The sequence below is a fragment of the Meles meles genome, chromosome 16, assembly GCF_922984935.1.
Source record: "Meles meles chromosome 16, mMelMel3.1 paternal haplotype, whole genome shotgun sequence".
Lineage (NCBI taxonomy): Eukaryota > Metazoa > Chordata > Mammalia > Carnivora > Mustelidae > Meles > Meles meles.
In genome coordinates, this window is record NC_060081.1 from 19,359,304 (window position 1) to 19,381,772 (window position 22,469).

Consider the following 22,469-nt stretch of genomic DNA (forward strand, 5'->3'; position numbering starts at 1 on the left):
CACTAACTGGGAAGGCATAGCATGCCCAAAGCTCCCAGCTAGAAGCCCACCCCACTGCTCCTCTGCTCAGAAAGGTTTTCCCCGCAGGAGGAAGAAGCAGAATAAGCAGGTCAGTGTCGTAAAGTTACAGAAGAGGACCCCACAAAAGAGCCGACCAGGGCCAGCCAGTGTCAGAGGTGAAAGGACATCATGGCAGAGCCTAGAACAGACAGAGCCCTTCACCCTGAGCGTGGCCCCATGGACGCCGTGTGTCTGGCCTGCCAGGCTTCTCAGCTCTGACCTTTTCCCTCCTGGGTTGTTTATGTAGCTTCAGTGCTCGAGGAAGGCAGAGAAGGGCTGAAAGAAAGATTCTGTAATCCTGAAATCCTGTGGCCTCCAGATCAGGACAGGACTTAACCTGGGAGCACTGCTGGGCCCTCCACTTCACCATCTCTGTCCTCCCGGCACAAAACTCTCCTCGACTTCACGTTTCCCAGGCTTGTGTCCTGCTTGTGCTCACAGCCCATCCCAACCTCCAGCACTTTCTCGTTCCTGATTAGGTCCACTGGTGATGGCCAGCCCATGCACCAAGCTCAGGTTCTAGAGCCACGCTGCTCTGAATCTTCTTTCTGAACACGGTGACTTGCAAAAGTTTGCTCAGCACCCCAGGTGCCCTCAGGCTCCTCCCCTGTCAGATGGAGAAGGCAGCATCAGGCGCTGACGGGAAAAGGTCAGAGCTGAGCAACCTGGCAGGCCAGACATGAGGCTGAGGCTGAGGACGACCGACTGCTCAGTCCATGGATCCCAGAAATGGAAGGGATTGGGTGTCCCTGTTGGATGGCTGAGGAAGTCAGCTCCCAGGGGCTGAATTCATGGCCTGAGCCTGCAAGCGGGCAGGACAGAGACAGTGTCTGAGTGCCCACAGTCCGCCTCTGGAGCTGGTCAACACTAGGGTCCAGGGAGCCTCACTCTCCTTGCAGAGTTTTAGGAAGAGCCACCACGCTGCTCTCTAGAGTAGCTCAGGCTTGTGCACTGGGGTGCAGAGAACAAGAATCAGGGAACGGAAGAGCCACAGAGCCCCAAGAGCCCTGTCCACATCTGCCTCTGAGCAGAAGCGCTCCACATGGTGATTTTCAGAAAGGCCATCCTAGAATGTGTGCAACTTGCCCATTTCAGTTGTCATGGAGGATTCAGTTTTGGTGGAGAAGACCCAAATCTACTTCTCTTTCTTCTCAAAAAAAAAAAAAAAAAAAAATCTTAGTCGTTTGGAGAAGAGGGATTAGGCAAAAGTAAAAGGACAAGATTTAATGAAGTATTATGCCTCTCCATTATTTTCAGACTATGAGAATGGTGTTGAAAAATAACAGGAGAGTCAACATTTTGAAGTCAGATCTACATGCCGTCATCAGTCGAGGCGCTTGGGACATGTCCAAGAAAGCCCTGCCAAGTAATCCAAGTAGCGCCGTCCGGGAGACACACGCGGAGATGAAATGTAATCTTCCCTCTGCGCCTTGCACTGTTGGGACGTTTGGGAGACAGTTGGGGTTGGCACGGCCATCGCTAGTTTGCGAGTTCTTAGTAGAGAAACCTCTTTCCTCTTTGAGATTCTCATTTATCTGCTCACACATCTCTGCCTGCAGGGGTGAGGAGGGTCCGCCAGGCCACCAGCGCTAATGCACGTTTGTTGAATGAATGAACAGAGGAGGGTGGTGGTTGCTTCCCAGCATTTCTTCTTGAAAACCAACCCGGAATGTCTCCTTTGGAAAAAACATTTCTGCATCTATCTTGTACATGCAGATTCAACGGCGTCTTTCCTAACTGTCCAAAACGGATTGAGTTTGCTCCCTGCCTTGCCGGAGTCTGCTGTCGCTATTGCTAGCATCACCAAGTATTATTTTTAACAAGGTGAAGTTTAGCCATGGTGCTCTGACCATATTTCACTATTTTCCAAACGAGTGAAATTAAATATGTAGATATTCCTGCCCTTTGCTCTCTGATAGTTGTAAATATTTTTCAGGGGAAAAGTCTCCCTTCCACAAAGAGCTCAGCAAGCAGGTTGACAGCATTGTGTCATCTCCGGGAAGCGAAAGTAGTGAGAGAAAGAGCTGTCTTCACTCAGGGGGTTGAACCTGGGTGCTGTTTCAGTGGGAGAGCTGGGGAAGGTGTATGACCTCCTTCCCCAGACTACTGGTGAATCTCTAGGCCTTTGTAGGAGAGTCACCAGGAGGGGCCATGAGGGCTGTGCTCCATTCATACACGTTCCAGACTCTCCACCAGGATGGCCTGGGAAGGTCCGGCAGCCTCACCCTCCATGAGCCGGGCCCTGTCCTGATGCACTTGCCTGTGCGGAGAGCTGCCTCCCCAGAACCTGTGGGCTTCCTCGGGTGTCAGCTGCGGCTTATTCATCTTCGTCCACCCAACACAGCGCTGGCACAAAGTAGCACTCACGTACCTTCATAACTAGATGAATACGTGGATTCAGTAGAGCATAAATGCACCACAAGTTATCCTGGCCTCTTTCTTTAACTTTGAAGTAGGGCTGACTTTGGTAGGATTATACCGGTTATTAAAATACTTAAATAGATCCACACTTGTTGGCAGGTCACCCCTGCCCCTATTGCCTGGCTGTCCCGAATCCCAGCTCCTCCCCTCCCAAACCAGTAATGAGAAGGTAAACCCCTAACCTAGCAAACTTCAGCGATGTGGACAAGCAGGGCTCATTAGTAGGAGCCCGAAAGGCCCCCCCTCCCAGGCTACTGGCTCTCCCCCAAGCTCTGGGTGGTCGCCCAAAGCATGCTCTTGCCCCTAGCCAGAGTCCAGGGAGCCCCAGGAGGGCACGAGGCCAGTTCTCCTGTGCTCCTACTGGCATTCTTGTGACTAGAACTTCCAAGAGGGCGCAGTGCCAGCAGGAGACAGTATTCTGGTTGCCCCTGCTGGCGTCTAGTAGGTAAATGCTTGAGGTGTCCCTGGAGGATCCTCCAGATGAGACCAGGTCAAGCCTCAGTCAAGGCCATGGCAACCTCCTCGGGTTTCTAAACTCTTCTTGATGCACGGCCGCATTCCAAAAGTTGGGAGAGCCCAAGGCTGTTCTTTGCTGGGTGCTGCCCGGTGCTGCCTGTACAGGTACGGACCCAAGTCCTGACGTCACACATGCTTGGGCTCCGCCCTTCAGGTCTGTACTGAGGTTATAGCCCCAGGCAAGGCACAACCCTCATTGGCTTTGATGTCCGCCTTGGGTTTAAAGGACAGTAATAAACTACCCCTTTTGTGAAACAGCAAGGGTAGGTGAGCTCACGTCTGTATCGTGCGATGAGCTCATCTGTAGGTGAGTTCTGTATAATTATAAGGTGTAGTTATTATTTCAAAATATTTTTTTCCTTTTCAATCAGTGACAGAGGTGGTTCCTAAGAGGCAAGACCATGTGTCTCTGATCCACTGGCAGCAGAGGTGACAAATCCAGCTTTAGAAACTCATCCTTTGTGTTGAAAGGAGCGCGAGGCCCCAGGGAATTCCTTTGAACTACCATTCCAGTGTTGTCCCCAGGTCACCTAGTACACAAATACGTACCGTAAAATCCTGCTACTTCCCTCGCAGTCTTTTTGCTTCTTTTGTTTACAGGTTTAAGCAGTTTGGTTTCTTTGCTGGGGACATCCACAGATCTCAGCATATTCCTGAATTGTCTGTCTTCAAATCTCCAAACATTTGTCTTCCAGGTACAAAAGGGTGCTTTTTTTTTTTTAAAGGGAAGAAGGGGCTGTTGAACATTCTAGCTATGTTTTAGCACCAGCGCCCCTGCCCTGAAGAAATGAAAGAGTTTTCTCTGGCCAGGAATGTGTCACGGCTGGTGCGGGTGTTAAAGATAGGGAAGTGGTGTCTCACTCCCTCCTGCAGGAAGGCAGGAATCAGAGGCTGGCACATACAGGTGTGTGTTTGTGGGTGAGCTCATGCGCTTGGGTGAGCGTGTGTGGCCTCAGGTGTGTGTACAAGTGAGCTTGTATGTGCAGATGAGTGCAGGTGACAGTGGGTGAGCATGTGTGTGTGGGCAAGCATGGGCGAGTGCAAGTGAGCACGAGTGTGGGGTGAACATCGGTATGCCAGTGAGTGTGTGTGAGCGTGGGTGAGCATGTGCACGCAGGTGAGTGTGGGTGAGTGCCAAAGTATCTAGAAGGAAGAGGGATTTTGTCCTTTTGGGGAAAACAGTGTTGGTCTGGGTATTTTGCAGAACCATCCAAGTGGCAGGCTTGATTTCACAAAATCAGAGATGTATCGTTTTAGATACAGATGGGTTTGGTCCTTCTGGTCGACTTGAAACTCAGGCGTTACTTGAATAGGGCATTGCTGTGGCTTGGTTGTCCCCATCCTCGGCCTCGGCAGCTGCGCTGTGAGAGCTGAGAGTACTGTCGGAGAAAGCCACAGCACCCTTGCCCAGTGGTGCCTTAGGGGTGGTGGGTGAGGAGCTGGGGACTGTGTATTAAAACCTAAACCCAAACAAGGCAGCCCAAGGCTGCCCCACCTTGAGGCATTGTTCCCCAAAAGGCTGAGGCAGTCAGGGAAGGCCTTGATGAGGGAGGTGGGATTTAAACAAGATGTAGAAGGTGAACAGGATTCAAACAATCTAAGAAAGGGAACAATGTTTACACAAGCCTGGCAAGAGCAGAATGAACATATGGAAAAATGGAGGAGCATTTATGGAAGAAGCAGACGTCTCTGGAGCAAAGAGCTAAGGCTTGGAGGGCTTGTGCTGGAAACGCGACTTTAGGCTTTCTCTGTTAAGCCTCCAGTCACATTTCTTTCTCTCCTTCCTGCCCTGCCTGTTCCTGTCTGCCCGCCTGTCCTCCGCCTCAGAGAAAAGGCACAGGTAAAGCTAAGGCCACAAAGACGGCAGGTGACAGCAGGGTCGCACGCTTTAGAGATAAACCAGGAAGCTTTGCAGGAGGGAGCTTGAAAGTCAGTTCCAGCCCTCGGCAGCTGTCTGTTTCCACCCTTTGCTTCAGGGTGATAATCCTTCCAGATGCTATATGGCTTCGATCTCTCCTCGCTGGGCTTTGGCAAAGCCCATTGGTAACAGTGTAAGTGTGTCTCAGGTTGTGTTGCTGTGGAGACATGTGTTCATTTGACAGCTTCACCCCTAGACACTTTCAAGCCCCTGTTCCTGGTTTTGGGTATTCTCCCCACCTCTGACTTGAACCAAGATGAGCCCAGTAATGCCAATGCTGCCTCGAAGCAGCCGAAGAGGCTCGCCCTATTTTAGACCATGTAACCCCCAGCGCTTCCCCAGACTCCACCCCCGTATCTTCAGCCTTCACGAATGAGGCATGTTAGAAAAATGGTATTTTTGTAATCATGCCTTTGAAGGGCTTGTTTCTGTACAACAGCTTGGCTGACAAAAACCAGACGATTGTCAATAAAATACTCAGCCTGTGAAAATGTAAGCCCTGAGGCATGTCGGAGATGACTAACGGCCTTAGTGGCCAGCATCTGGCAGAAGCAGGCCCGCCGGGTCACATGTAGGCTCTCCCAGTTCTCAGGGCGGTTGCGGCCCAGCAGCCGTTTCTGAACAGGGGAGCCTGAAGTGCCACATGGGTGGTGAGCAGAGGAACGCACACAGCATTCAGGGTTTACATTTGAACACTTGTGCAGAGTACTGGTCACCCAGGGCTACTTCTCTCCGGGCTTTTCAAAAGTGTCCTTGCGTGCGTTGAGTGGGGCTTCTCCCAGGGGCCCTGAGTTAGGTGGGCAGAAGCACCAACAGGGGGACCGGGAGCCCACAGGGGGAGGGTGCTGCTCCCGGATGGGGTCCACCAGCTCCCAGAGCCCGGGGCACTCACAGTGGGCAGAGGGAGGAGCAGCAGAGATGAAAAAGGGCACTCCCTCATCTCTCACCAGTCTCAACATCTCCTCTTCAGAGACTTGCGGTCGAGCCCCTTGTGTGGTCCACATACACGATGAGGCTTAGGAAGGCTTTAGGGGCATTCGTTCCAACACACACCCGTGAGATTCATAGGATGCTGTGGGTTTGTAATCCAGGGCAAGTGCGGTCCAAGGCGACTCTCGGTCTCCGTGGAGTTCACAGCCTGCACGTGGAGGCGTCTCACCGGTCCCCAGTTTAGTGCCACTCAGGCTGTCCGCTGGCCCGGGCTCCGCTGGCTGCCCGGGTGGAACCTTCTGGGCCTCAGGTCATGCACACGGCGTGGTGGCCAGCACCCTTGCTTTCCTTAGCCTGGGCTCCTGAGCCGCATTTGCACCCTCTCAGACTTGGCAAGCACACAGCAGCCAGCAGTTCTCTCGGTGGAAACTGCCAGGTGGGCCCAGTGAGGCTGCCTGCAGTAGTCCTCTCCTGGGCTTCACAAATGACCACTTTCGAAAAACTGTGTAAGATCCAAACAAAAAAATGTAGGCCAGTTTCCCACCTCTTTCCTTCTCTCCACCTACTTCAAAGGGTTCTGCCCTGGAATCATCTCTGCAGGAGATGCGGGGAGACCAGAACTAGGCCAGTGTGCTTCTGCCTCCCTTCCCGCCTGGGCCCCGTGGGAGCGTCTGTGCGTGGCAGCTGAGCGCACGTGATCTTGCCGATTTTGTCATAAACCCCAGCATTTTTTTCCTCACAAAAATGGAATAGCCAAGCAGAAGCAAAGAAGAGTTTATCAAATTGGCCGCCAGCTTCCAGCTAAGATGGAATTTCCTTCTCACGGCTGTGAGCAAAGCCATGACTCTGTGCCACAGAGATAGTTTCGGTAAGTCGGGGAATACAAGACATTTGGAAAGTAAGAATGTTATTACAGCATAGCTATTATCTGTGTGCTACATAGAATCCGGTCACCTTCTTTTCACCTTTTTAAAAAAGATTTTATTTATTTATTTTTGCAAGAGGGCAGAGAGAGAGAGAGAGCACAAACGGGGAGAAGGAGTAGGAGAGGGAGAAGCAGGCTCCCCGCTGAGCAGGGCTTGATCCCAGGAACCTGGGATCATGACCTGAGCCGAAGGCAGGCGCTCAATGGACTAAGCCACCCAGGCTCACCTTTTTTGGTAAAATACAACATAGACATAGAAAGCCACGATAATTGTTTTCTAATGGCATCATGATAGTCCATCAAACAGTCTAACCAAGCTTCCCTTTCCCACTTTGTCATGGTTGGATGCATAAGAACCCTCCTCTTGTTTTTGAATTGTGTGCTTGGGTGTTTTTAGAAAAGCACCAGGGAGCCAACTGAGATGGGGGGGGGAATGGCTTCTTTGGGGCACCCAAATTTAAATTTCATGAATAGCAATTGATACAGTCACCATTGCATGGAGAGAGCACCAAGAGTGAAGTATAGCATCCATTGGGAACTATCTGGTCAAATAGGCAGACCAGCATTACCAATGCTCTGGAACTCTTTCGAGGGTGGCTGCTGTCAGCTGCCATGTAGGTGACACCCACTAGTAATGAGACTCTCCCATTTCATGGAATCCAAAATGATTCTGCTTTATGCTAATGCTCTCCCAGAGCAAAGTGATGGAGCGGAGCTCATGTGCTGAGCTCATGATAAGAAACCCAGCCCTGAAGCTGTTGCCCCTAACCCTACCACTCACCCTCTTCGGACCTCCATACGATGTCCAAAAAAGTATTTACACTGGGTTTTCCTCTTCGCACAGTTAAGTGGGCCAGGGATTGTTGATCAGGCTTGTTCCAGACCAGGTCGGGACATCCCATCCCACCCAGATCCATCAGGCAAAAGCAAACATTGTATAAGGCTTTGAAATGGGCAAAAGTTTGTTGGAAATGGACCGAAAAGCCTTTGAAATAGGCAGAAGTTTCAGCACACCCTTCTGAGTTATCTCCAACCTTACATTGTGTTTGAGTTATTTTACAGCTCTCTATATTGTGTCAATAATAATGCAAATGATTCTCCCCAAGGGTAGTGCAAACTAGCGTGTCAGGTGGATCTATGGATTGCGGCCTTGAGGACAGATCCGTGGGGCATCTTTGTATAAATTCTTTACCATCTATTCATGTTCAGTGCTTAGAATTCTCCTTTGAACCAGATGGCAACATTTTACGAACTTCCTCTTTAATAAATGACTTACACGAGATCTTTGACACATGTTCATTTTACATCTGTAGAGAGCCCTGGTTTTACCTTCATTAAAAAAGTATCTTTTAATGATAGCCATAAGCCAGATCCCCCTCCCCCCAACCCTGCCTCGCTGTTCCGCAGAACATTAATTATCCTTCTTTCCTGGAAGACCAAAGACCTTGGGATTTGCAACGTTCAGCTGAGTCACGTGCCCTCCCGTCGCTCCTACACGATCTCCCTGATAGCGGCCCTTGCAGGCCTGCCGGGCTCTCTTCCCTGCTTCCCTCGGCAGGAGGCTGCAACAGGGGAAAGGCAGCGCACGTGTCCAGCCTCCCACCCGCAGCTGGCTGCCTCCCGTACTCTGCCTCCACGTCTCCTCCCAGCCTATCTCTTACTGCCCCATATGCCAACCACGGGGGGCTGAGGGGCACAGTCTCCAGCTCCGGGAATGATACCTCTTTCTCTGTCGGATTTGTTTTTCTCCCACCTCACACAAGATGGGCTCTAAGTTCCCTCTCAAGGCTCAGGCTATTTAGCTATCTATCTGTGCTTTCTGTCCAAAAGCCACCTTGCTGGGGTTCATGGGTTTGGAACGCCTGCCCAGGACCCCCCAGGATCTGCTACAGGTGTGAGAAGGCCCCAGTACACAGGAATGAAAAGCCTCAGAAAAGTTGGTAGTTTCCGAATAATCTGCTTATTTGCCCATCTGTCTATCTAATTATTCATCTGGAGTTATTTCCATGTAGGCTCCTGGCATCTGTTCCATTTGCTGCTTTTGGAATTTGTGACTCATCTACTTCAGTCATGCATAGAAGAGGAAGAGGAAGACGACGACGTGGGAAATCTCAAGGAAATGCTACCAGATGACCAGTCTCTCGTCCAGCCAGACCAGGCCCCGTTCCACCCTCCAGATTCTTCACCGACTCAGGAGTATGAAAGCCCAAGTGTGGATCCACACCGGGTGACCCTGAAACACATGGGCCAGAGCCGATGTCCCGTGGGTGTGAGCAGTATGGTTCTCAGGGTCCTGGGCTTCCTGGTGGACACTGACACGGGCAATAAGGTACAGGCACAGGGGCCCCCAGCTTCTGCAGTCTTTGCAAACAAAGTAAGAACTATAACGTGGTTAGGAAGCCCATAAAGATCACTTTGTACAGACAACAATATACAATTCTAGATTTGTCTTTGCCTTGGGAGATTTTGCCAGAGGTGATTATAGTAGCTTATCTGTTGATCACTGGTCAGCTCAGGTTCATGGTGCATAGATAGGTCCCCGGCACACTCAGAGGTATGGGATATTTGAATGGCCTGGGTCTTGCCTTCCCACAGCTTACTAGGCATGGTTAGACTAACTGAGCTAACTAAACTAAGAGAGAAGCACTGAAAACACCTCTGGTGTTTTGGATTTTGAGAAGATGGAATTGGGGTACATCCTGAAAGATATAAAAATGAGAATTGCTGGGGAGCCTAGGTGGCTGAGTCTGTTAAGTGACCAACTCTTGATTTCAGCTCAGACCATGATCTCAGGGTCATGAGATCAAGCCCCGTATCCAGTTCCATGCCAGGCGTGGAGGCTGCTTAAGATTCTCTCTCTCTCTGCCCTTCCCTCCTCTAAAAAAAAAAAAAAAAAAAAAGATTCTCTCTGCCTCTCCCCCATCTCAAAAAAAAAAAAAAGAATTGCTATTTATCTAATACAAACTATACACCCTTTATATGCATTATCTCAAAGTCTTACAATCCTGTAGAGTATCTGCTCTTATCATTTTCATACCATGCTGAGGTCACTGAGGCTCAGAGAAGCTAAGTGACTTGCACTAAGACACAGCAAGTAAATAGTGGAACAGAGATCAGAGATCTGGCCGGCCTGATCTCCAGCCCATTCTTCTCCCACAACATGAGATCAGAGGAGGGTGATCCATACTCCAAGGGGAATAGGACACAGATTGCAGAGGTCAGAGAGGGGGTCCTCTCTGAGTGCCAGAAAGAGGAGCCAAACTCATGGAATAAGCAACTGAAACTCCTCTGTTGACCGTGGAAGCCGGGGAAGGAGGGGGGAAGGAGGGGATGGTGTACCTGGAATTTAAAAAAAAAAAAAAAAAGTGGACTTAGTACTAATTTCTAAAACTTCTATAGACGTGTTTGGAAGTTCAGCCACTTTGCGTAGTGTTTCTTCTGCACCCTCAAGTTTGGTCCTCTTTGGAGAAGATGAGGAGTTGAGTTGGGCAGGAGATCCAGACAGAGGCGTTGCCCTTCACCGGAGTTAACAGTGGTCTTGCTCATGGAAATGAGTCACAGCCTGAAACTGTCCATGCCCTACAGTCCTCACAATAACCAGACCCTCCCAAGAGCCTTTCCTTCCTGAACAAATGCTCATTCCAAATACTGCAGTGTGCAGAGAACCCTGTTAATCTTTTTTAAATGAAGATTTATTTATTTTTTGAGAGAGAGTGGGAGCAAGGGGAGGGGCTGAGGGAGAAGGAGAGAGTCTACAAGCAGACTCCCCACTGAGTAGGGAGCTTGATATGGGGCTCAGTCCCAGGACCTTAAGATCCTGACCTGAGCTGAAACCAAGAGTTGGACACTTATCCTACTGAGCCACCCAGGCGCCCCCAGAGAATCTGTTACTGAGCACTACTTAGACAGAACGCCAAAAATTATGTGAGCAGGAGCAAAAGAAATGCCTCTCAGGTTTACAAATTCTCTGTCTTTGGGTTTTGTTTTCTTGGGGATTTATAAGAATCTTTAATCTGCTAACATATATTGTGATAGAGAATCAGATAGAGTATATGGTGTTTCCCAAACCTCTTTGATCATGGAAGTGTATTTGAACATTCTGTGGAGTTAGTGGTCTTTAAAGATTTTATTCATTTATTTGACAGAAGGAGAAAGACAACGAGAGAGGGAACACAAGCAGGGGGAGTGGGAGAGGCAGAAGCAGGCTTTCCTCTGAGCAGATAGCCTGGTGAAGGACTTGATCCCAGGGCCCTGGGATCATGTCCTGAGCCCAAGGCACATGCTTAATGAGACACCCAGGAGCCCATGGTTTTTGTTTTCTTACAATAGTAAGTTCATATATCCAGCGGCCATTGATGCTGTTGGTGGAGTACATTCAGATGTGTGTCCATAAATAAGAAACTCACCTCCTCTGAGAGTGTGACACAGACACGAAAGGCATGAAATAGGGATAGAGTGACATACCGATCTCAAATCAGGGACTCAGTGGCAGGGGCAGGAAAGCGGGGCCTCCTCAGGAGAGCAACAGCTGGAGACAGGGCATCATTCACAAGCTGGTACTTCAGGGCTGTTGGCAGAGAGAAGGCCCAGTTAGACCCAGCTGGCCCGGCTTTGCCCAGCAGAATGTCTCCCCGGGCACCCTGACCCTCTGGACAATGGACCCTGTCCTCGCAACAGGGTCCCACAAGGGCTGGCCCGTACACTGGAGCATTCTATGGAACCCTGCCAGGACAAGCGATTGTGCTAGGTGCTCAGCTCCAAGTGTGTATATCTCTCCACTCACTGGTTGGGGAGAGAGCTAAGACTGTAGACAATTTGACACGCCCCTTGGTCACCAAGGTCACTGGGAGTAAACTTTTACTTCTTTGGCCACAGTTGAAAGCTGGTGGAGAACAGACACTGTCAGCTCCTTGTGCTGGACATTTAAATGCACCCTTTCAACAACCCAATGAGATGTACCAACATTACCCCCATTTCACAGATAACATAACTGAGGCTCATGAAGGGTTGAGTAATATTTCCAGGATCACCTTGCTAGTAATTGACAGAGCAGGGATTCAAACCTTCATAGAGCTCTGTCTCTTCCTAGCACCCTCTCTCTCCCCAGAAGGTGCTACCATGTGCTCTAATTCCAAAAGCAATAACTTGGGAATAAATTAAAAATACCTTCGACTCCAATGATTTGGGAACCTAAGTGGGCAATTCTAGTACGTAAATTCCCAGGTTCAAATGCCCTAACTTCCCTTCTTAGTTGACGACCTTGATTAGGTTGCTTAATTTGTCTGTTCCTCAGCTTCCTTATCTACAAAATGGGAATAATAATATCTAATTCCATAGGACTATTATGAAGTTTAAATAAGTCAATCATTGCAAAATTCTTAGAACATAGTAAGACCCCATAATCATTAGTCATCATTGTTATTTCTCCAAAGAAACTTAATCTGAGCCCCTTTCCATGACACTCCACCCAATCCCCTAGCAACTCCAAAGTTTATTGCGGTGGGGTCTGACCTATATTTAATTGGTGGAAACAATAGAGAAAGACATTAAATACTTAATTGAACCTACATAATAAAGCAATATAGGCAGATGAATGTCGGATAACCCAAAGTAATATGCATTAGAGATTAATTAAACCTGCTTCTGTTTGTGCATGCCTGCTGAATTAGCTATAATGACTTAAACACTCTAACACCAAAAAGTTACACTCATCTAATTTTTATTGCATTCATCATTCAGCATTTGCACTCCTCATCAACAAAAAAGCACACCCTCTGTGTCCCACCTGCATTCATCTGCCGCGAGTTAACACCCCATTCAGCTGCACATCTGTGGCTTCCTCATTCTTTGAACAATTTAGTGCTGCCCTGCACCTATGAAAACATCCAGAGTCAGCATTCTGGACTGCCGTATCCATCTGTCACTCTTGTACCCACCAGCAACATTCAACATAGAAAGGTGCCCAGGAGTGTTTAAGAATAAAGTAAAAAATCACAGATACTAAATAAAGAATATTCTTTTTAAAACATACCACATGGGGGGTCACCTTGCTGGCTCAGTCTGTAGAGCACATGAATCTTGATCTCAGGCTTTTGGGTTTGAACCCCACATTGGGTATAGAGGTCACTTAAAAAAATATTTAGAAATAAAAAATAAAAACATACTATGCATTTTTCAATTTAGGGCATGTACTCAAGAATTAAAACATGGCAAAGATATTTAAAAACAAGGGACTCTTGGGGCACCTGGGTGGCTCAGTGGGTTGAGCCGCTGCCTTCGGCTCAGGTCATGATCTCAGGGTCCTGGGATCGAGTCCCGCATCTGGCTCTCTGCTCAGCAGGGGGCCTGCTTCCCTCTCTCTCTCTCTGCCTGCCTCTCTGCCTACTTGTGATCTCTTTCTGTCAAGTAAATAAATAAAATCTTTAAAAAAAAAAAACAAAAACAAGGGACTCTTTAGCTATAGGACAAAAGTAAAGACCACTTTTTTGAGAGAGAAGAAACACATCCTCTCATTGGGTGGTGATGGTTATTGTCAAATTTAGGGAGAAAGAGTGAGAAATACTTTCACTAACCTTGCATTTGAAGTTGTATTGTGTACATCTTTGTAAAATATATTCACTTATGGAGGGTGGAGGGGGTTATCTATGAAACCAGACCAAGAAAATACGTCTCTGTCCGTTTGAAAGTAATTATGTCAAGGATATGCTAATCTGAGTACCATCAGAACTAAGGGAAAGAAAGCATAGCATCCTTGTTTCTCTGATAGGAAGCCTTGCTCAGGCAAGTTAGATGGCTTATCCAAGAGCAGGCACTAAGCTAACATTAGAATCGATGAATCTCTCAAATCTATTACTACCCAACTGAATGTTAATTTAACCAATGACTGTTTTCATGGTCCCTCCCCGCCCCCGCCCCGGCCCTTGTCTACTGGTATATTTGATGAATGGTAGAGGGAGAGTCTATGCCGGAATTTGAGCCAAGAATGCAGGGATTGGTATCCATCTGGAAGACAGCCAAAGCAAATGAACGTTGCAACCACATGGAGCCCCTTAGACATTTCACAGGTTCCTTCTTGATTTTCACAATGAATCCACGTTCTCTCGTGTCTTTAACGGAAGGGCGCTGGACTGATCTTAGCAACTCACAAACAACAGGCCCATTCTTTTTCCTAAAGAGGGCCCACCTGCCTCACCCCCCCATGGGCCCTCTTTCTTGCACCATCTCAGGTTTGAGATTCCTTCCCTAAAGTCCTCACCAGGCCCCGAGCATTCCTAAAAGAAATTAAGATCTCCCATAATATGAACAAATAAAGACAGAAGCTTCCACTTGAGGTCCCACGGTGAGGCAAGGGCATGGTAGAGGAGTATAGATGGTGGGTCCTGCAACAGGAAATAACTTTTCTTTCTATCTTTTCCTTTTAAAACATTTCCCCCTTGCAGCTCATCCAGCTATTACTGGAGGACAAGGCCACAGAAAGCAAGGTCAGACTCAGCCTTCCTGTGGGACAAGAAGCCCTGGTAACCCTAAAAAATGGACAAAAATTTGTAATTCACATATCAGATGTACCCCCAAACCTCTGAAAATATTTTTTTTTTTCAGGGAAAGCAATGCTAATGTATAAGATGATTTATTTGAATAGGACGTAAGAAAACATAGGTTTTCACTCTTAAAAATATACTAAATGCTAAAGTTTTTGTATTGATAAGAAGATTTTATGTACATAATAGAGGTAGCATTGTCTATGTTGTGTTTATATGTATTTCAAGGAGTGCGTTTTGATGAATCATATAAACCGATTTGGAGAAAAACTTTTGCCTCTATCGCTTTTCTTCAGGGCCTTTCAGGTGTGTTTATCAGGAACTTAACAGAAGAGACATTTGAGGATCTTGTTGGGAGTAAGAAATCGATCTCTAGAAAAAGGTTAAGTCTGAAGAATACACACTGGTACACGGAGTAGAAGGCCAGTGGTCACATTTTTCTTCCCCTTGGTAGTGCCTTGATTGAAATAGAATTTGCAGAAAGATCCCCTCAGGCAGTGAGGAACAGACAAAATGCAATTTGATACCGACTGTTAGGCTTACACATTGGTCCATTAAGAACATTCTTAAAGGGAGGTCAAATTTTGAACCCAACAGTGTCGGCGGTAAATGGTGATGTCCTGCTTTGAATCACTTTTTATTCCTCTCTTTGTTGCAAAATCCTAAGAAATGCTGAAACTAAGAATAGATCCTTGTTAAAACCAGACCGATTTTTATGTAACTGATTATAATATTTAAAAGGAATTTAACAATTCATGCTTAACATGATTTCTGGCATAAGTGGAGATAATAGAGAATATTTTACTGAGCTCATGTTATTTAAGAAATGAATTAAATTTCCCTAAATGCTTGGAAATTTTAAAGAAACACAAGAACTTTGTTTCTAGATTCATTAAGAATTATTCATCTTTCTGGTTAAGGAAGTATCATTTTTCAAGGCCCTCTACTCCTACACTTATATATTACCTCATTACTTAAGCTCTCTGAGAGTTGTTTGTCAAAGACTAACTCGAAGATATTCCTTTGCTCACTGTTCAGTGACCCTGCATATCACTTGTTTGCTCACCTGTAAGTGGAGGGGTGGGAGACTGAGTCAAGGAACAAAGGTAGCACCAAGATGTATCCGTCTGGGAACAGTGAATTTCGTTTGCATATTTGGGGGTAAACTGATTAGCCGAGAGCTAGCAGAGGACATAACGTCCTTGAAAGAGCCAACCAGGTTTATTGAAGGCACTAATCTGAATTGTTTCTCTCTGGGGTTAGAAGTTAGGGTAGACATGGGGCACCTGGGTGGCTCAGTGGGTTAAGCCGCTGCCTTCGGCTCAGGTCATGATCTCAGGGTCCTGGGATCGAGCCCCACATCGGGCTCTCTGCTCCGCGGGGAGCCTGCTTCCTCCTCTCTCTCTGCCTGCCTCTCTGCCTACTTGTGATCTCTCTCTCTGTCAAATAAATAAATAAAATCTTTAAAAAAATATATTTTAAAAAAAAGAAGTTGGGGTAGACATGAGGGTGGGTAGTAAGAAAGAGGAGTGAAAGGGGTTTCTGGGACCCTTGTAGTGTTTCCAGTTCTTGGCTGGAACCATACATACAATCCATACATGGAACGCATACAAGTGCGTTCACCTTGTGAAAATGCGTCACGAACATTATGATTTGATTTACTTTTCTGATATATGTTATGTGTGAAAATGTATTTTTTAAAATAGAAGGCATTGCGCACATAATGGGGATTGTGTTAGAGGTTCCTGGTGGGAGAGTAGTTAAGAAGCCCGCAAGATTTGAAGAGATAGTGAGCCATGCTGGAAAGCCTCCGAGGCCAGCAAGCACGGATGTGAAAATGGGAGTGCCCTGCCATGTACCTCTTTGTTTTTCCCTCTCAATCCACCTCCCTGATGAGCTGAGGCAGGAGACTGAGCAAGGAGACCAAGAATCTAACCACATCCTCCTCCCTCAGTTCAGACCTCAAGACCCAACACGGTTCTCAGCCAGGAGAGAGAAGAAGCATTTATCTTTAATAGAGTTTGACATTTGGATTATTACTCTGGATCAGACATTCTAATTACTCAACAGAGATGGTTCCTGTTTCATTCATGGCAAATTATACTCAGAGACTGAGACTGTCTTTGCCAATAACTTATTTAACAAAAATTCACTGAGGGAATTATAATTTATAATAATAATATGTCACAAGCCAGTAGCAACCAGGATAATGTCTCTTCAGGAGTCAATAAAGAAAGAACATACTCAAAACCAGTGATAGATTAATTACACTACTGTTCCACTCAAAGGGGAGATGAAAGATAGAAAGTCCAAATTTTACCGAGGTGTACCTTTCCACAAGTTTGTTCTCAGAAGAGTCAGCTGAGCCAACCAAGAGCCTCTGTCCAGTGGCAGCCCAGACTGAAAGCATTTTGTTGCTCGAGCACAATGCTAGCAGAGCCAAGGCGCTGGTTGGTGGGGAAGAGGCTCCCCTTCATGGGGCCCCTGCATGTTGCTCTACTCCCAACAAGGAGTAGCCTCGCCACAGGAGGAGCTAATGTCCCAAGGTCTTCGAAGAGCTCTTTAGATCACCAAAGAGTAGCCTCGGCCAGATGGAACATTCTTGGCAAGTCTTTGCAAATTCTTAGTATTAAGGGTTTCCTCTCTATAAGCTCTCAGTGCAGCAGCTTTGGGGACATGCTTTTGACATGGCCACCCAACGTAGACCAAGTCACCGTTAGATCAAGACAACATCACTTAAACCATAAAGAAGTAGTTGTGAAATCTACAGTTCTTTATGATTGAAAGTTACTGGTGGTCTATTATGTGAACATGAACATGAGCATAAATTAGGAGCACCCTCTGGCCCCTTCCCAAACTTGGGTTTTTATCCAAGAGCCAGAAATAATTCACAGAGCTAACGGCAAAGATTGTTTTCTGCTTGCACCATCTATCACTTCACAATCTGGGCATGACAAACTAATCCTTAAAGCCACACTGTGTGTATTATTCCTCACTGGTCCTCAGGTCACTTAGACAGCTATGCTGATCTGGGCTAGACCTCATGAACCTCAGCTGGGCTCACTCAGCCATCTGAGTGATGGCATCTATTGCCACAGAGGCAATAGTATTTTCTGAAACAGTCATCTGAAACGGAAATACTAATGACACCGTGCACAAGCAGAAACCTGCCCAGGGCCCATCACTGGTGTCAGTATAGTGCCTGCAGAAAGAGAAGCACATGAAACAGCGCATAGATCTTGGAACATAAAATTGCACCCGCAATGATGCTGAATTTGAATCCACTAACCCTCTGGCAGCAGACAGATCTTGCAACCACAGATATTTGATCTGCAATGTATGGTGGTGTATTCTGAAATTAAATATTTGTCAAGTATATTCTTTTGCCAGGTACACTTTAAGCATCAAGGATCATCATGGAACTAAACAGGCAAATCCCTGTGCCTTGGGCCTTTATATTCCTGGTAGAAGACCAACACGGAACTAATTAACGGAAGTCTGATGTCTTGGGTAGTGATTGCTATTACTAAGTGTAATACTAAAAATAACATACAATAATGGGGATAGTGATGGGGAGACAGGTGTTACTTCTTATAGAGTTCTCAAACAAGGTCTCCTTTACAAGGTATAATTTGAAAAGAGATCTGAAGAAAGTAGAAAAAAGAAATTGTGATAATCTTCTAGACGTGTGGGACAATGAATCAGAGCCACTGAGTAACCCATGGTAGGGAGTCTAGTAGCAGACCTCACAAATCAGAGCATCCAAAGTTTATACACTCCAGGGAAGGGTGAGTCAGAAGTAAACACGCCTCTGCCCTCCCCACCCTACCCTCTCTCCACATCCAGGAGGTGACAAAAAGGTTGCTGTGTGTATCAGGTTGGGGGCAAAACTGTCACTCTTCTCGCTTTCCCCCAGCCCCTTGCAACCACTCCTTTTTGACAAATGGCATTCTGTTGTATGGCTATATCACATTTCATTTATCCATTCATCATCTGATGGATGTCTTGGTTGTTTTCCCTGAATGGGAATGTAAATAATGACATTTCCACTTGAATAATGCCTCTACAAACATTGGTATACAAGTTTTTGTGTGAACATGCATTTTCGTTTATCTTGGGTATATATACCTAGGAATGAAATTGCTTGTTCATATGCTAACTCTGTGTTTAACATTTTCAAGAACAGCCAAACTGTTTTCTAAAGCGACTGCACCATTTTATATTCCCATCGGAAATGGTAATGGTTCTACATTTTCACCAATATCTATCCCCTGCCTTTTTGATTATAGGCATCTTAGTGGGTGTGAGGTGGTATCTCATTGGGGGTTTGATTTGTGTTTCCCTAATGACTAATGATGGTGAGCATTTTCTCATGTACTTATTGGCCATTTGTGTATCTTCTTTGGAGAAATGTCTGTTCAAATCCTTTGCACATTTGTATGTATGGATGGATTGATTGACTGATTGATTTTTAAAGATTTTATGTATATATTTATTTGAGAGAGAAGAGAGCATTTGAGCAGCAGGAGGGGCAGAGGGAGAGAGTATCTTAAGCAGACTCTGAGCTTGGAGCCCAATACACGGCTCAATCTCACCCTAAGACTGTTGAACACTTGACGCAATGATCTGCCCAGGCACCCCATTTGCATATTTTTAGATAGGCTTATTTGTTTTCTTGTTATTGAGTTGTAGATGTTCTTTGGATATTCTGGATACAAGTCTCTTGTCAGATACATGATTTGCAAATATTCTAACAGTAAATACTGCAGGACAGCTCTGTAACAGAATGTTTTACCTAGCAAAAAATCCATTCTTTCATATCATCTAATACTTAGCCCACATCCAGATTTCTCCACTTACCTCAGTAATAGATTATAATATATGTATTATTATATATAATAATAGATTAAACTTCATCTTATGTCTCCTAAATCTTTTCATACCTATAACCGTACATCCGTAATTTTTAATGCCATTTATTTGTTGAAGAAACTGGGTTATTCATACTGTGGAGTATTCCACATTTTGAATTATATAACTTGTTCTATTGCATTCTATTTTTCCATTATCTAGAAGTTAAAATAAAAACTTGGGCAGATTCAGGCCAAAATTTCTGTTTGTTTCAAGTTTTTATCTAAATTCTAGTTAGTTAATAGGAAAAAAAACCTTAAGGGTTGCTAGAGGAGAGGTAGGTGGAGGGATGGGGTAACTGGGTGACAGGCATTAAGGAGGACACATGATGTAACGAGCACTCGGTGTTATATGCAACTGATGAATCACTGACCTCTACCTCTGAAACCAATACTACATTGTATGTTCATTGAATTTAAGTAAAATTAAATTAAAAAATAAAAAACAAAAGTTATATGGAAAATAACAAAAAAATAAATTCTAGTTAGTTATCATATAGTGTAATATGGGTTTCAAGAGTAGAATCTAGTGATTCATCACTTACATCATTACTTACACAACACCCAGTGTTCTCCCAAGTGTCCTTAATCCCCATCACCCATTTAGCCCATCCCTCCACCCACCTCCCCTGCAGCAACCTCAGTTGTTCTCTATAGTTAAGACTCCCTTATGGTTTGCTTCCCTCTCTTTTTTTCCCTTCCCCTATGTTCATCTGCTTTGTTTCTTAAATTCTACATATGAGTGAAATCATACGGTATTTGTCTTTCTCTGGTTGACTTATTTCACGTAGCATAATATGCTCTATCTCCATCTCCATCTTCACAAATGACAAGAATTCATTCTTCTTGATGGCTAAGTGATCTTCCAGTGTTTATATATACCACATCTTCTTTATCCATTCATCAGTCAATGGTTCTTTCCATAATTTGGCTATTGTTGATAATGCCACTATAAACATCAGGGTGCATGTGCCCCTTCGAATCTGTATTTTTGTATCTTTTGGGTAAATACCTGGTAGTACAATTGCTGGGTCATAGTGTAGCTCTATTTTTAACTTTCTGAGGAGCCTCCATACTGTTCTCCAGAGTGGCGGCACCAGCTTTCTGGAGCAAGAGTGTTCCCCTTTCTCCGCATCCTTGCCAACATCTGTTGTTTCCTGACTTGTTAATTTTAGCCTTCCAACAGGTGTGAGGTGGTATCTCATCATAGTTTTGATTTGTATTTCCCTGATAATGAGTGATATTGAGCATCTTTTCATGTATCTGTTACCCATCTGGATGTCTTCCTTGGAAAAATGTCTATTTATGTCTTCTGCCATTTCTTAATTGGATTATTCATTTTTTTGGTTGTTGAATTTGGTAAATTCTTTATGGATTTCAGAGACTAACATTTTATCAGTTATGTCATTTGCCCATATCTTCTCCCATTTTGTAGGTCAGGCCAAAATTTTTTAAAACACTTTATAGACAGCCCTGTGCAATTCCTACTTGTACATACACTATTAATACTCCATGCCACTGTAATGGGCTGAATGTTTGTGTTCCTCCAAAATTCACATGTTGAAGCCCTAGACCCCAGTGTTTTAAGATGTGGACTTTGGGAGGCAACTAGGATTAGATGGTCATGAGGGTGGGGACACTTGTGACAGGTTTAGTGCCCTTATAAAAAGAGAAAAAGACAAAAGGCCATGTGAGAACACAGTGAGGTGGCCATCTGTAAGTCAGGAAGAGACCCTTCACTGGACATCAAATCTGCCAACACCTTGATCTTGGCCTTCTCAGCCTCCAGAACTGTGAGAAATAAATGTGTGTTGTTTAAACCACTTAGTCTATGGTATTTTGTTACAGCAGCCCAAACAGACTAAGACAGTCCTCTGTCTTACATTTGATGAAATTAAGGCTTGAGATTGATCACAGGGCTCACGTATCACTAGGCTGGTATATCCACTATGAGATTCCACTCCAAACTCACTTAGTAGAAGCTTTTGATCTTGATGAAGTCCCAAAAGTTCATTTTCCCTCTTGTTTCCTTTGCCTTTGGAGACATATCTTGAAAGAAGTTGCTGTGGCCGATATCGAAGAGGTTACTGCCTATGTTCTCCTCTAGGATTCTGATGGATTCCTGTCTCACGCTGAGGTCTTTTATCCATTTCGAGTTTATCTTTGTGTACGGTGTAAGAGAATGGTTGAGTTTCATTCTTCTACATAAAGCTGTCCAGTTTTCCCAGCACCATTTATTGAAGAGACTGTCTTTTTTCCACTGTGTATTTTTTCCTGTTTTGTCGAAGATTATTTGACCATAGAGTTGAGGGTCCATATCTGGGCTCTCTACTCTGTTCCACTGGTCAATGTGTCTGGTTTTATGCCAGTACCATGCTGTCTTGGTGATCACAGCTTTGTAGTAAAGCTTGAAATTGGGTAACGTGATGCCGCCAGTTTTGTTTTTGTTTTTCAACATTTCCTTAGCAATTCAGGGTCTCTTCTGATTCCATACTAATTTTAGGATTATTTGCTCCAGCTCTTTGAAAAATACTGGTGGAATTTTTATTGGAATGGCATTAAAAGTATAGATTACTCTAGGCAGTATAGACATTTTAACAATGTTTATTCTTCCAATCCAAGAGCATGGAATGGTCTTCCATCTTTTTGTGTCTTCTTCAATTTCTTTCATGAGTGTTCTGTAGTTCCTCGAGTACAGATCTTTTACCTCTTTGGTTAGGTTTATTCCCAGGTATCTATGGCTCTTGGTGCTATAGTAAATGGAGTCAATTCTCTAATTTCCCTTTCTGTATTTTCATTGTTAGGGAATAAGAAAGCCACTGATTTCTGCACATTGACTTTGTATCCTGCCACGTTACCAAATTGCTGTATGAGTTCTAATAGTTTGGGGGTGGAGTATTTTGGGTTTTCCATATAAAGAATCATGTCATCTGCAAAGAGAGAGAGTTTGACTTCTTCATTGCCAATTTGGATACCGTTTATTCTCTTTGTTGTCTTATTGCTCCTGCTAGGATTTCTAATACTATGTTGAACAAGAGTGGTGAGAGTGGGCATCCTTGTCGTGTTCCTGATCTCAACGGGAAGGCTGCAAGCTTCATCAAGATCAAAAGCTTCTGCACAGCAGAGGAAACAGTCAACAAAACAGAGAGGCAACCCACAGAATGGGAGAAGATATTTGCAAATGACAGTACAGACAAAAGGTTGATATCCAGGATCTATAAAGAACTTCTCAAACTCAACACACACAAAAC

General features: G+C 45.3%; 1 protein-coding gene across 1 annotated transcript in view; it reads left to right on the forward strand.

Moving 5' to 3' along the window:
• The window catches only part of RFX8 (regulatory factor X8), a 67,692-nt gene extending 53,247 nt beyond the window's left edge, over positions 1–14,445 (forward strand). Inside the window, exons 7-11 of the mRNA XM_045981302.1 lie at positions 1,318–1,471; positions 3,598–3,692; positions 6,599–6,713; positions 8,783–9,099; positions 14,210–14,445. Coding sequence (XP_045837258.1) covers positions 1,318–1,471; positions 3,598–3,692; positions 6,599–6,713; positions 8,783–9,099; positions 14,210–14,350 — 822 coding nt within the window. The 3' untranslated portion in view covers positions 14,351–14,445. The remainder of the gene's footprint in view (positions 1–1,317; positions 1,472–3,597; positions 3,693–6,598; positions 6,714–8,782; positions 9,100–14,209) is intronic.
• The last annotated feature ends 8,024 nt before the right edge of the window (positions 14,446–22,469 follow it).